Below are 14711 nucleotides of genomic sequence, written 5' to 3'. Positions count from 1 at the left end.
TAGATAGATAGATAGATAGATAGATAGATAGATAGATAGATAGATAGATAGATAGATAGATAGATAGATAGATAGATAGATACATTTAAATTAAAATTGAGCTTAATAATGATACTAAATGTTATTGAACTGAATCCAATCAACATTGAACTGACTTGAATACTGACACTAAAGCTGAATATTGGCACTATTGTCCTCTATAGAGCTGTTTTATAGATGTAATTGATTTGGTTTCATAATCGATTAATATTATAACATTAACACTGTTATTTATCTGTTTATTAATGTAAAAAAAATCTATATTATTTAAAGTGCTATGCAAATAAATGTGACTTAAAAATCACCAAAAATATACCAGGCTACACAACAAAAGCAAACCGGATTTCAACATCCATCACAGATCTGTTAAGATAGTTCATAGCATACTGAAAAGAGGAGGGAGCTATTTTTAGACAAATTCCATTTTTAGCCCTCTGCTGCATGGAAAATGAGGAGCTATACTTCATTCAGTCATTTCTACCTCTACTGAGGTGATAATCGAGCCTCTTAACTAAAGTGAAAATCTCATTGTGAAATATTTGACAAACAAAGACAGGTACCAACCACAGACCGAGCTTGTTCCTCCATCCCTCTTCCATCAAGTGAAGATGAAGAATAGATGAGGCTCAGGAAAGCATCCCATGCCAAGCGCATCTTTTTGGGATAAAAATTAAAACGTAGGTGAAAAGGAATAGCCTTGCGTCTGTTGTTTTTATTTTTATTTGTTTGCCCTTTTAATGTTTTTTTCCCCTCCTCCGTTTATTGGCATCAAGGTTTCTTACCTGGGCAGCGTTCAGCCTTGGCTTGTCATTCCGCTCGTAACGCGTTGGCAGTTCACAGACAGCGGCGCCTGCTTGGTCGCATCTGATTGGTCGCTGAGATGACTCGCACGGCTGACGTCAAGGGCTCTGTCTGCGCTATGATTCAGAGCACGTGTACAGAAATACAGCACAGCCCTTGCTTTCACAATCACAACAACACCCATCGAACGCGACGCGACGCGACGAAACCAGAAACTAGCATTATATGTAGCTGCAAACAGAATTGTAATTAAAATGTGAAAGTAGAATTGAAATGGAATTAAATGTAACTGCTGTGGCTTTAAATGTGACCCTGGACCACAAAACCAGCCATATAGGCCCTTACGAAAAATAACCATGTTTTACTACAAATAAAACCAAGAAACCATGGCTACTGTAGTTAAACCATGGTAACCGCAAATTAACCATGGTTTTGCTAGACCAACCATAGTTTAACCATGGTATTTGTAGTAAAAATGTGGTTATACAAATGGTAATCAATACGCCAAAAGAACATGGTTACAACACTTTTACTACAATAAAACCATGGTTATTTTATTTTAATTTTTTATTTTTTTAGATCCGTTGATGTATGGTTTGTTATGATAGGACAATATTTGGCCGAGATACAACTATTTGAAAATCTGACGGTGCAAAAAAAATCTAAATCATCTTTAAAGTTGTCCAAATGAAGTTCTTAGCAATGCACATTACTAATCAAAAAATGAAGTTTTGATATATTTACGGTAGGAAATTTACAAAATATCTTCAAGGAGCATGATCTTTACTATCCTAATGATTTTTGGCATAAAAGAAAAATGTATAATTTTGACCCATACAATGTACTTTTGGCTATTGCTACAAATATACCCCAGCGACTTAACACTGCTTTTGTGCTCCAGGGTCACAAATAGGGTACATTTCATTTTTCAGTATGAAACATAAGGAATAATCTATCTGCATCTGTACTGTAGCCTATTTCAACGGTTTAACTGTAATCACTAGAGGAATAAAGAGTTATATCTATTGGTTTTTACGCTGAGGAACTCAGTGGACTAGTATCTGAAAGGACTAACTAGTCTTCTTGGCTAACTATCTTGTCACATGCGTCATATTAGTCAAGATCCCCCACTATCTTATTGCTCACTTTGACAACATTACCCAATTTACTCTTTCCAAACGAAAAGTTAACACAAATTCAGTAAAACAAGACATCCATATTACGAATACAAAGTGTGCAACATGCAATGAAGAGCTTTTTCTCATCAGCACTTCCTCAAATATCCCCATGTGGCCAAATATTTTTTTTTATATATTTCAAAATATGTATTAAAAATGGCCAAAAAATCTAATTTACCAAAATGTTTAAAAATATATTTATATGAATATATTTTCTACCCACATAACTTTTGGCCCCTTTTTTGTCACAATATTTGGAAAATATAAATATATTTTTAAAAAGCATTTAAAAATGCTGTAGCCAGTCCAAGAAAATACATCCACATTTACAACAGCTTCACTGTTTACAGCTTATATTTAAATATATATTTTGTCTAGGGAAAACATGGCAATCAGTGGACATCTGTTTTGAACATTAATATTGAATAAAGAATGATCACACCATTGTATAAACATTAGATACTGGAACTACTACCGAATCTTTCCATAGAACATTAGCTCACTTTCTTTTTAATTTTTTTGTATAATAACTGATTAGACAAAACTCTGAAAGCTTCTCCGCATAAGGCAGGCCAATACATTATATTTATTAATACTGAAATGATATTTAAAATAATAGATGCTTCGTCAAACGCTTTCATGGGCTGGTGCTGGCCATGGTGCTGATTGTAGTTAATGGAGTTGATGCCAGATGGCAGCAGAGTCACATTCAACTCTAACCAGGCTGTCTGATGATGCAAATGTGATCCTATGGCTTCTTTTTATTGGTCAGCAACATTTAGGATGAATTCATCTTCAATGATATATTAAATATTTCTAAACGTCATGAGCAGTCAATTACAATACCAAAGCATTCCTGTAGTCCAAACAGTAGAAAACGGCACAATCAACAGACTTTTTCAAGAAGATATGACTTTGATTACCATGAACATGTAGACCTTGAAGGCAAAGATGCTTTACACTAAACATTAGAAAAAGTCCAAGGCACTTCTCCTGGTACAAAGGGTTAGAACGCCTTTGTTATTGTTTTGGCTGGTTGCATTATACAGTAAGTCATTAAATTGTTTTAAAAGAAAACTACACACTGACTGATACATTTCAGCCTTGTTTCACACTTTATCTACATCGTCAAATTTGTCATTAAATATTGAAATTTCAGCTCAATCATTTCAGCCATTCATTTGAGGTATCAAATGAATATTTTTAGTATTCCTTTTATAGATATTAATAGATTTCACACATCACAAAGAGGAAATTGGGAGCAGAATGAATCCAGCTGAGAATATCCTACAATTCAAGGCGCCCACGTAAAAAATAATGTTTGTCTTTTAGTCACTGAGTTTATATATATATATATATATATATATATATCTCTCTCTGATGTATATGCTTATAGTTTAGTTTGATCTGTCATGTATTTCCCACGGGCGGATGAATCACTCTCTCTTGTCTTACTTCAAGAAAACCACAATTTAAGTAATCTTACAGTCTCAGATATTTCAGCCTGAATCTTCCCCATTTCAGTCTTTTTTTTAAAGGAACAGTTCACTCAAAAATGAACATTTCCTGAAAATCAACTCACCCTCAGACCATCCAAGATGTGGATGAGTTTGTTTCTTCATCAGATTTGGAGAAATGTAGCATTGCATCACTTGCTCACCAATGGATCCTATAAGCAGTGAATGGGTGCCGTCAGAATGAGAGCTGATAAAAACATCACAATAATCCACAAGTAATCTACACCACTCCAGTCCATCAGTGAACATCTGGAGAAGACAAACGCTGTGTTTGTAAGAAACAAATCTATCATAAAAATGTTTTAACTTCACACTGATCCAAAAATATCCATAATCCATGCTTTCTCCAGTGAAAAAATCATCTGATCTGAATCAGGAGAATAATATGCAAGCACTGTTTACAAGTGAAAACAGTTCAAAAACAAATATGTGGGTGGATTTTGATGTGAGAGGACAACTGTTTAAAGTTAAAATGTCTTTATGATAGATTTGTTTCTTACAAACACGCAGATTTTGGCTTCACAAGACGTTAACTGATGGACTGGAGTGGTGTGGATTACTTGTGGCTTATTGTGATGTTTTTATCAGCTGTTTGGACTCTCATTCTGACGGCACCCATTCACTGCAGAGCATCCATTGCTGAGCAAGTGATGCAATGCTACATTTCTCCAAATCGGTTCTGATGAAGAAACAAATCTACATTTTGGATGGCCTGAGGGTCAGAAAATGTTCATTTTTGTGTGAAAATGTTCCCTTGAAAATCTGAAAACTGGCATCTCTCTGGCTCTTCCGTGAACCACTACCTGTTCCAGTTTTATCACAAAACAAATAGATACCAAATGTGTCCCAGTTATTGATTCAGTAACTAATCTAGCAGTATTTTAAGTCATATGTGAGTACACTTAATATTAATCCAAATAGTTTTAAAACAGACTTGTTTTAGCGTGTCCCATCGTAGGGGAGCAGAATTTTCTAGACACTTGGAAGCTGACGTTTGACTTTGACTAGTAAGCACTCAAACCATCAAAAACACTTCTAACACCCTAACAACCACAATAATAACACTTTGGTATCATGGCAACAAAAACTAAAAACATGCAGTCAAGCATCAGGCTACAAAAGCCCTACGAGACCAAGCCTTTTATTTTGGTTATCACTCTAGTTTTCTTGTGATCCTGATTTACACTGTACAAAAAAAAATATACCATTTTCAGTTGAAATATTTCATCGGCATCTCTCTTACTTTATTTTATAATCACGCAGATGTAGCAGTCATTCAGTTTAGGGCATATGTCACATCCCATGATGATATGGGATATTTTATACATTAAGGGAAAGCATATTATAATCTCACACAAATTGTTTGTGCACCCTATGTTTGAATTTGCTCGATATTGCCTTGATGTCCCTTAAATTACAGTTTTTGCAGTGTCCTTTTTTGAAGCGAGTGGGTCTTGAGGTCAAAATATTTTATTTTTATCTTACTTATTTCACTTTTCTCTTGCTTTTTATCTTAACTGAAATGTATTAATTAGCAAAGATCATCTGAAAATCATTCAGGTTGTATTCCTTTAGTGTTAGCTAAACAAACTCACTCTGAATAATGAAGCTGCTGCTCTTGGGTGTAGTCCTTATATTTTGTGGTTTCAGATCCTCCCCAGATGCTTTCTTGATTTTGGCCATTAGTTCACCCCATATTTATGCAATCTAGAAACCAAGCTTTGTGTTTCCTGTCACTGTGCACTTGAGCAAATCTGCTTCCTCTATTTGAAGGGAGTGTCTCTTGTTTTGTTTGTGGCTTTGGTGACAGTTTTTAGAAGAATGATGTCAACTATGGAACAGCACCCATGACTGAGGACATGCACTGAAACTGAACTACTGAAAAAAAAAAACATTGAACATTCATGCTTTATCAACTAGTCTCTTGATGCAAGGCACCATTTCAGTGTAGCTGCAATGCTTAACTTATCCCTGCCGGATATACTCTGTCCAGTCTGATGTCCTGCCACTGTTTATTAACCAGTGTCTTTGCTGCTGACCTTTGATGATCCAATTCAAACATACTAATATGCAAAAAAGGACTAACACAATTAGTTTTTTTATGGAGTAACGCAATATTGTAATGCATTACTTTCCATAAAAAGTAACTAAGTAAAGCAATTAGTTACTTTTTATGGAATAATGCAATATTGTAATGCATTACTTTCCAAAAAAAGTAACTAAGTAAAGCAATTAATTACTTTTTATGGAGTAACGCAATATTGTAATGCATTGCTTTCCAAAAAAAGTAACTAAGTAAAGCAATTAGTTACTTTTTATGGAGTAACTCAATATTGTAATGCATTACCAATCATAAAAAGTAACTAACACAATTAGTTTTTTTTATGGAGTAACGCAATATTGTAATGCATTGCTTTCCAAAAAAAGTAACTAAGTAAAGCAATTAGTTACTTTTTATGGAATAATGCAATATTGTAATGCATTACTTTCCATAAGTAACTAAGTAAAGCAATTAGTTACTTTTTATGGAGTAACGCAATATTGTAATGCATTACTTTCCATAAAAAGTAACTAAGTAAAGCAATTAGTTACTTTTTATGGAATAATGCAATATTGTAATGCATTACTTTCCATAAGTAACTAAGTTAAGTAATTAGTTACTTTTTATGGAGTAACGCAATATTGTAATGTATTACCAACCATAAAAAGTAACTAAGTAACACAATTAGTTACTTTTTTATGAAATAACACAAGATTTGAATGCATTACTTTTAAAAGTAACCTTCCCCAACACTGCCCTCTGCTATGCTTTACTGGCCGAAGATTCAAACTGCAACCTGTGCCGAGCATCTAACGAGGGGTTCCAACAATCAATGTTTGCACCTTTCACGACAGACTTCACTAGGATGAACTGCTGCGGCTTCCAGCCAGACAGCTAGAGAATCGCTTACATCTCAGCCTTATGATGGACTTCTCCATCAGGCACAAACTGACCATCTCAGTCTTAGGATGGGCTGCACAGAAAATACCTCATCAGTCAACACTTAAGAACTAACCTTGTAGTTCAATCAGCTGTATGTGAATTATTTTCTTGGATCTCCTTACATGATTATATAAATCAAATTGGATGAGGCATCTGTGATTACAGCAACCGTTACCATCTATGATTATACATCACCCCGTTTGACCCTCCGTACTAATAGTAAAACATCTTCAAGCACTCCTGGTCAGAGCTCACTCATGCTGTTAAGTGCAAGGCTACGCTGAGTATTACCACATGAAGTTTTACGATCAAACGGGCTTGTTATGCAACTGAGTTGTGTAATACTGAATGATTATATATTTCACACCTCTTCAAACATGCACTCACACCACCTCTGTTGTTGAAATGTGGAAAATGCAGAACAATGGTAAATGCCTGTTTCGCCGTGTTCCTGAAAATGGGTGGATCTGACTTCAAATCTCACTCGCTCAGTTGTGAGAACTACACCTGCAGTGATATGCATGAGAAGCATCACTGTGACTGCGATCTTTTTGAGTTGTTTTCATACCATACTGCAATGCTGCACAAAGTGAGGACAATCTGTTTTATCGAAACAATTGCTGCATTGGTCCTATTCATTTGCTTAGACTAAATGTTACATAACATTATTCCTAATATCAACTATGAGATCACTGTTTCTACGTTAATGCACCCCATGTGATAATCAGAGTAATTGCCAATCCATACAGGTGTAGTATGATCGATAATATAATATAGGTTACAGTGGATTTTATATTCGTTTGCTTAGACTCAATGTTACATAACATTATTCTTAATATCAACTATGAGATCACTGTTTCTACGTTAATGCACCCCATGTGATAATCAGAGTAATTGCCCATCCATACAGGTGTAGTATGATCGATAATATAATATAGGTTACAGTGGATTTTAATGAAATTTCATTTTAGATGAGAATCTGCTGCCATCGTGGATTCTGACTTATGGCTGGGCATGTAGCTGTTTTTAACAAGCAGCACAGTGAATTTTCCAGTGTCTCTGAGGATTTGGTGTTTATATAATGTCTCTCTCTCTCTCTCTCTCTCCCTCTCTCTCTCTCTCTCTCAGCATTCAACGAACTTGAACTCGGAGAGGAAGCAAGCAGCCCACTTCCTATCGTCATGGTAACAGCATGTGAATGCGTTGAGCCAGAGCAGCGAGCTAGAGAGAGACAGCAATAGAGTGGGAACAGCATCACACGGCACGGCTTGGTCTCCAGAGCGAATGAAAGGTAAGACGAAGGGGGCTATTTTGAGGACGATTGGCTTTGACCATCCTCAGAGATCTGGGAAATGTGCATTACAGCATTTAAAGGTTTGTTGATTCCATGCCTTTGTCTGTGACGTTTGTCCTCTGCAGCAATATTGTGTATTTTGGCAAAGTGACCTCTGACTTTGGTCATGTTTCTTAAATGGGTTCATTTAGCCTTGTATTTTGCCTAGTTATTTCAACCTGTCATGGGTGTCATGCACATCAGTATGGTTACAAAACATACATATAGCAGCAACGTCACAGTGCACACGCAGGAGCATGTGAGGAGCAAGATGTGTGCTTTTTTTCAGTGTTTTGTTGATCTGAATTCCTGAAGATTTGAAGATTCCTTTGGTAACAGCGCTCGTGACAACTTTCATGTCGACCACTGGTCAGTGATACCACTGATTATAAACACAGAGCGACAGGTTGTCGAGGTTTGAGCAATAGAAAAGCAGGTGTAAACATTTGGTATCATTTTCAGAGCGAGCATCAGGTTGATGGCGTCCTTCTCAGCAAGAAGCTTGGGACACTCTACAGGTCTCGTTTAATTGCAAAACCATCAAATGTAGGGTGGAATAGCTTCAATTTTAGATTCAGTCTTTGTATTTTCTATTCCTTCCCTTTTATTTCTTCTCTTAGACATACTGCATCTGCAACATTTTAAAGATGTCCTTGCATTTTTAAATATAGTTAGTAATGGCCTGACTCTGTTTTAAGTGAATACAATGAATGCATTCACATAAATGGTGGTGCGTTTGGCTGTCTGAGACACTTTAAGGATTTTTAAATAGATAAATGGACTTCAGTTTTCAATAATCTTGTCATTTTCTTTTGAAAGGTATGAGAAGAGTGCGAATATTCTGTGCGATCATTCTGGTTTTGTTATTTTTCCAGCAAAGAGGTGTAATGTGATCATCACTCAATTAATATTATATTAATAATGAGTATATTATTTTTGCCCAAGGCCTCTTAGGCTGCACGAGATTGAGGGGGAAATGGAAATGACAAAATCACAACTTTAAATGCCCATTTTTATTTCCAAGACTGGCAAACCATAGATTTTCTTTTCTTTTATTTACAATAATCGTCAAGGCCAGCCTGGGTAAGACTTTAGTATAGGGACCAATTATCACTATTAACTAGTTGCTTATTAGCATGCCTATTATTAACATATTGGTTGTTTATAAGCACATATTCTGCATGACCATATTCTACATCCCTAATCCTACCCCATACCTAAACATAACAACTACTTTTACCTAGTTATTGGTTTGTTAATAGTGAGAATTGAACCTTAAAATAAAGTGTGACCCCAGCCTGTTTCGGCCTTGTAACTCTCATCTGAGCATTAATTGTCCCTACTCTTCAATAAAATAACATGATGGCTCCCTGCAGTATGTATTATACAGAAACGTTAGCTGTTGTACTACCTTTGGTATACAGTAACTTCATCAAAGCAATCATGCGTCTCATTGTCCATCGCCAATCGCGATAAACGCATGTGGAAATACAGCTGAGATTTCTCTTGAGTCTGCTTTCTGACTTTATATGGATTAACAGGTAACTGTTGCCATGGCAAACACCCACTCATGTGCCAAACAAAGACCAAGATTCCACACTTTTTAGTCCACTCTGTTTAAAGCATTTGGACAGTGATGCCACCCATGAGTGGAAAAGAGATTTAGTATTTGCTTTTATTGTAAAGCATCACAGCCCTGCAATGAATTATTCTTTCTGTCGCCCCAGGTTGTGTATTTTCAAGCTTGAAGGAGCTAATGGAATATCTCTGTAACAGATTCATTGGAAAGTGCTGAATTAAAATCGAAGATGGAAAACACATCCTTGGTTTGTTCTGCCCAAGGCGGCTGGTGTGGCCCGAACGTTTCCACCTTTTCATCCGAGTGGGATGATAGCGTGAACTCCTTCCTGATGGCACCTGACGTGATCAAACCCCCTCCACAGTTCCAGGATCCAGAGGAGCCGAGCCAGGCATCACCCACTAACTCCACTGCTGTGATAAGACGAGATAAAGATTGTGTGAAGAAAGAGCGTAGGAGTCGACCAACCAGTAACATAGAGCTCCACAGACGCTCCTTGTCACTTTCCACCACTGTCAACTCCAACCCTGCTGTGGCCCGGCGCCGGTGCGAAAGCTATGCACTTTCATATCCCAGCAGCAGCTCAGAGGACAGCGGCAGCGACAGCACCTCCACCAGGAGGGGAGATCGACTCCCGGATGCCGTGCCGCGATCTAGATCTCGGAGCATTGTTCTCAAGAAGGCCAAAAGGAAACCGGCTCCACCTGTGCGAACAGTGTCACTGCAAAGGCTCATGGCGGAGAATTATTCAGAACACAAATTACAGGGACTTCCTCTGAAAAAAGATGCCCAAAACATCATGATATTGCCAGATCTCATTCCAACCTCAAAGCAAGAAGTTGGTAAGAGCAAGAAACCAACAGCTGAAGCACCTGGCAAGGCACTGAAGACGTCTGTCTCTAGTCACCAAGCACTAAATGAGCTTCGATCCAGCGAACCATGCAAGTCGGGCTTGGGCCCATCCATGGCAACTACAATAAACGAAGGTACCCCTGGTAATTATGAAATAAACACATCCCCGTCTTCTTCCCACTCCTCGCCCTCCCAGCCTTCCATCTCTTCTCCTTCCAAACGCTTCGGGTCGAACTCTCCATCGAGTGGCTATGCAAGCCAATGCGAAACACCCACTCAATCAGTCCTGTCCTCAGGACCTTCTCAGCTGGGCGGCAGAATGCGCCATAAGCCTTCCAGTGTTATTCCTGGCCAAAGGGCGAGAAACCGCAATGCAAGGCTATCTCTTCAGCTTCCTGAACTTCAGCAGCACACTCCTGATACAGAGCCTTCCGTGGTTCAGCCAAAAGCAAACCGCCGCTACTCGGACAGCACCGAAGCCACCAGACCCAAGCAAAGGATGAGTAACAGTTTGTTGATCATGCCAGTGGTTACTCAGGAGGATTTGAACAATGTGCGTTTACGCTCGGTTAGCAGCTCCGATCTTGAGAATGCGCAGGAGACTACAGCGGACGTTATCGAGGAGGAGATCTCTTTAAGCCCTACAAACCACCAAAAAGCCAAACCTCCAGTGGCTCCCAAGCCCCAGAGAAATAAGTGGCCACCCAATGCCATGGTTCAGCCATGTTTTGGAACAGCTTCTGATCCAGAACCGGTAACAGTCAAACCCAGTGAGAGACCGGAAGATATTTACGCAATGATTAACAAAGTAAAACCCACACCCACAGTGACTGTACCATCTCAAAGTACTGAGCAAGCACATCATCTGAAGCAGCAGAAGGACTGCTACTTTTGGGAAGGACATTCTCCACAGCCAATGAGAGAGTCCCATCAGCCACTGAATCCAAATGTGCTCCCCTTCAGCACAACCACCTGCTCTAACCAGTATGAACTTCATAAGAAGCGAAGAGCTCCCCCACCGCCTCTGACGAAGACACCAGCTGTGGACAATTCACTTTATTATAACTCAGCTGCTCAGAAAAGCCCAGACGATTCCTTGTCTCCAAGTAAACTCAAGTCTCCGAAGTCTCCGATCTCTGCAAGTCAGTATCATGTTACCCTATATGGCGTCATTCCATCTTACCCTATGGTCATTGAGCAACAGCACTCAAATGCACCAGGTAAGAGAACTGTAATGGACTGAATTTTGTCTTTCAGTTTGTGAAACTGCTATATACCAATGCTCATCATATCCAGTTCTTAACGTCAACAGATCAGCCAACTTACGATGTAGAGAAGAGGGACCGAACGCCCGACCTTGGACCTCTACAACTGGTAGGAGAGGAAGACGATGTGTTTCTTTACAAGTCCAAATCTCAAACAACGGAGGACCTGTTCACCATAATTCACAGGTTAATTAGCACTGCTACAAAATACACCCTTAAATATAAAGGTGCTTAAAATGTTCTTCACAGTGATGCCATAGAAGGACCATTTTTGGTTCCACAAAGAACCATTCAGTCAACGGTTCTTTAAAGAACCATCTCTTTCTTACCTTATTCTAATCTGAAGAAGCTTCTTTCGCCACAAAGAACCTTTTGTGAAACAGAAAGGTTCTTCAGATGTTAAAGGTTCTCTATGGAACCATTTAGACAAAAAAGGTTCTTCTATGGCATCGTGAAGCACCTTTATTTTTAAGAGTGTACTGTTGTTTCCAGTACAGCTCCAGTCTTGTTTTGGAGTTGGCTTCTAAATTCTGTACTCATATGGTTTTCCCATTTTGCAGGTCTAAAAGAAAGCTCCTGGGTCGTAAAGACTCCTTTGAAAACAAGCAGGGTGACCCAAGCACTCAGACACTCGGCAGTGGAGCGTCCAGAATCAGTTCTCAAAATGACAACTTTATGGCTTTTCTGAGAAGGACAAGAAGTGCCAAGGGTAGTTGCAGTGAACGAATCTCAGCCACAGAGCTCCTCAGAAGCTCCAAGCCCACGGCTACCATCGCAGCAAACATGACCCACTGCAAAAATAGCTATGTACAGTCACATGGTCCATAAAGCACATTTTTTTCCCAGTCATGTTTTATATCTAAATTGGTTTGTGACAAATGCCATGTTAAAGTTTCTGAAATAATATATTAAAAGAATCAAGAAATCGGCTTGTAAATATTTGCTTTGGTTTTGAATAAGATCTAAAGTAGAACATTAAGAAGTTAAAACGTACATATATCTTCCTGAAACACGTATGTTGTTGTGAATGATAACAGAATGATTCACATTTGTAAATTCAAATATAGCTTTATGTGTTAATGTAAATATAAATGTTTTAAGAGTTGAGACGCTATCCTGAGAAAATGTTACAGTTCTAGTCACTATGTTACTGAATATTAGAACATAAATAATTTGTTGTGTTTGGACTCCCTGCCTTCCATAAGGAAGACTATTGTATATCAATGACTGTTTTAAAGATGTTCTGCTGTAGATTTGCACATGTTCAGTATATTAAATTGCTTTTCAGAAGTAACTCTCGAATATTTTTGTTTCTCAGAACATTCTACGGTATATTCACCCTTTGCATGCATTTCAGGTTTTTTTAATGTTTACAGAAATGCATATTTAGTATTGCATAGTTTAAGCTGTGATCTCAAACAGGAAGTGTATCTATCATGTATCTCGTCATATTAAAGTACCGTTAAATATGTGGGATGTGTGAGGAAGTGCTGCCAGACATAACAAGGAATAATTCCTTACGAATTAATATAATCTTCAGGTTGCATTGCTGATTCACGCACCCAATTACAGTGCGGCAAAAACAAAACAAAACAGGAAAAACACCCAGAACACGTGAGCAACTGCTTTAAATATACAAAAAATATTGCACATCATGTTTGTGTCTCTTTCTTGCAAACTGTTATGAAAATACCAATATTAAAAATGTTAATCTAATCTCAATAGTCAAATTACCACCACCTTCTCACACAGGTGTCTCCTCTTTTTGCCATTATTTACACGTCCATCATATTTATGGCAAATGCTCTGCAGAATGTTTGAGACTCTGCAGCCCGGCTAGCAACATTGGAAATATGATATTCCAAGGATTCGGTCAGAGGATCCGCACTAATGATTCTGGAGCTACCTTAATAGATTTTATTGTTCTGGATACAGACGGTCACTCCTGGGATCTGTATCCTACTTATACTGTGGATTTACAGACTAACATGGTCTGATACTTAGGCAGGTCTATCCATTTTATCCATCTATCTCTCTATCTCTCTGTCTATGTCCTGGGTCGTGTTTCTGTCTTCTGTGCTTTTTTGTTTTTTATTCAGGGTGGATCCTCTGTTATTGCTTCAAGTTTCCATGTCAGCAGTCCTGGTAACATTTCTCATGACGTTTTGGTTATTTTATATGAATTTCACAAACTATACATTTGTCATTGCATGTAGCACGCAAGCTATAATTCCCATATTACAATACATACATCAACCAGCATTTTAAAAAATATCAGCTTGATGTTGTTGACGGTGCTGTCAGTAGTGTTTGTTTATATTGCACTTTCTGATATGGCAATTATCTTGGGCATTTACTGACACCTAGCGGTAAGAATGCAGCATGATATAATTGCTTTTGGAAAATCTCAACTCTATTGCATGTCTGTAGTAACTCATTAACTCATGCTTCAATACCTAGTTAAAGAAAATGTGCCTGTCTTCCAACAATTAAAATGAAATAAAATATCCTGACAGACAATGCTGAAATGAGCAGCCAGATAAACCAGATAAACGCGCCTTTAATGAAATATTTGAACAGGTGGACATTCATTTTATTACTATTTTGCCCGGTTTCCCATATAAGGCTTAAAGGAACACTCCACTATTTTTGAAAATAGGCTCATTTTCCAACTCCCCTAGAGTTAAACAGTTGAGTTTTACCGTTTTCGAATCCATTCAGCCGATCTCCGGGTCTGGCGGTAGCACTTTTAGCTTAGCTTAGCATAGATCATTGAATCTGATTAGACCGTTAGCATCTCGCTCAAAAATGACCAAAGAGTTTCGATATTTTTCCTATTTAAAACTTGACTCTTCTGTAGTTACATCGTGTACTAAGACCGCAGTGCCTGAAAATAGGCTAACTTCCGTCAACATAACCAACGTGACTACCTGCTTGCACAGGGAGCGTGCTGGGGACTATTTTCAGGCGCTCTAGTTCCTAGAGATATCGGCCTAGAAAATCACAACTTTTAATTTTCCATTGGTTTTAGTACACGATTTAACTACAGAAGAGTCAAGTTTTAAATAGGAAAAATATAGAAACTCTTTGGTCATTTTTGAGAGAGATGCAAAGGTCTAATCAGATTCAATGATCTATGCTAAGCTACAGCTAAAAGTGCTACC

The 14711-nt window shown here is 38.0% G+C and overlaps 1 protein-coding gene across 2 annotated transcripts; it reads left to right on the top strand.

Moving 5' to 3' along the window:
- The first annotated feature begins 7697 nt into the window (after positions 1-7697).
- LOC107581881 (NHS-like protein 2) lies at positions 7698-12801 on the top strand. 2 transcript variants are annotated; one of them, XM_016267557.1, is made up of 4 exons: positions 7698-7809; positions 9579-11502; positions 11595-11733; positions 12108-12801. In XM_016267557.1, the coding sequence occupies exons 2-4, from the start codon at positions 9660-9662 to the stop codon at positions 12373-12375; spliced, it is 2250 nt and encodes a 749-aa protein (XP_016123043.1). In that variant the 5' UTR covers positions 7698-7809; positions 9579-9659; the 3' UTR covers positions 12376-12801. The 2 variants fall into 2 exon arrangements, with proteins under 2 accessions (XP_016123043.1, XP_016123044.1); XM_016267558.1 differs by having other exon boundaries at positions 11579-11733; positions 12108-12188.
- The last annotated feature ends 1910 nt before the right edge of the window (positions 12802-14711 follow it).

This window comes from Sinocyclocheilus grahami, unplaced genomic scaffold (genome assembly GCF_001515645.1).
Source record: "Sinocyclocheilus grahami isolate Dianchi unplaced genomic scaffold, SAMN03320097.WGS_v1.1 scaffold39.1, whole genome shotgun sequence".
NCBI lineage: Eukaryota > Metazoa > Chordata > Actinopteri > Cypriniformes > Cyprinidae > Sinocyclocheilus > Sinocyclocheilus grahami.
The sequence above is the reverse complement of the archived record's forward strand: the minus strand, read 5'-3'. Positions and strand labels throughout refer to the sequence as shown.

Coding starts and splice junctions, on each gene's coding strand:
- LOC107581881 (XM_016267557.1), top strand. CDS start 9,660: ATGGAAAACACATCCTTGGTTTGTTCTGCCCAAGGCGGCTGGTGTGGC. Junction 11,503..11,594: donor ACAGCACTCAAATGCACCAG/GTAAGAGAACTG, acceptor TAACGTCAACAG/ATCAGCCAACTTACGATGTA. Junction 11,734..12,107: donor CTGTTCACCATAATTCACAG/GTTAATTAGCAC, acceptor CCCATTTTGCAG/GTCTAAAAGAAAGCTCCTGG.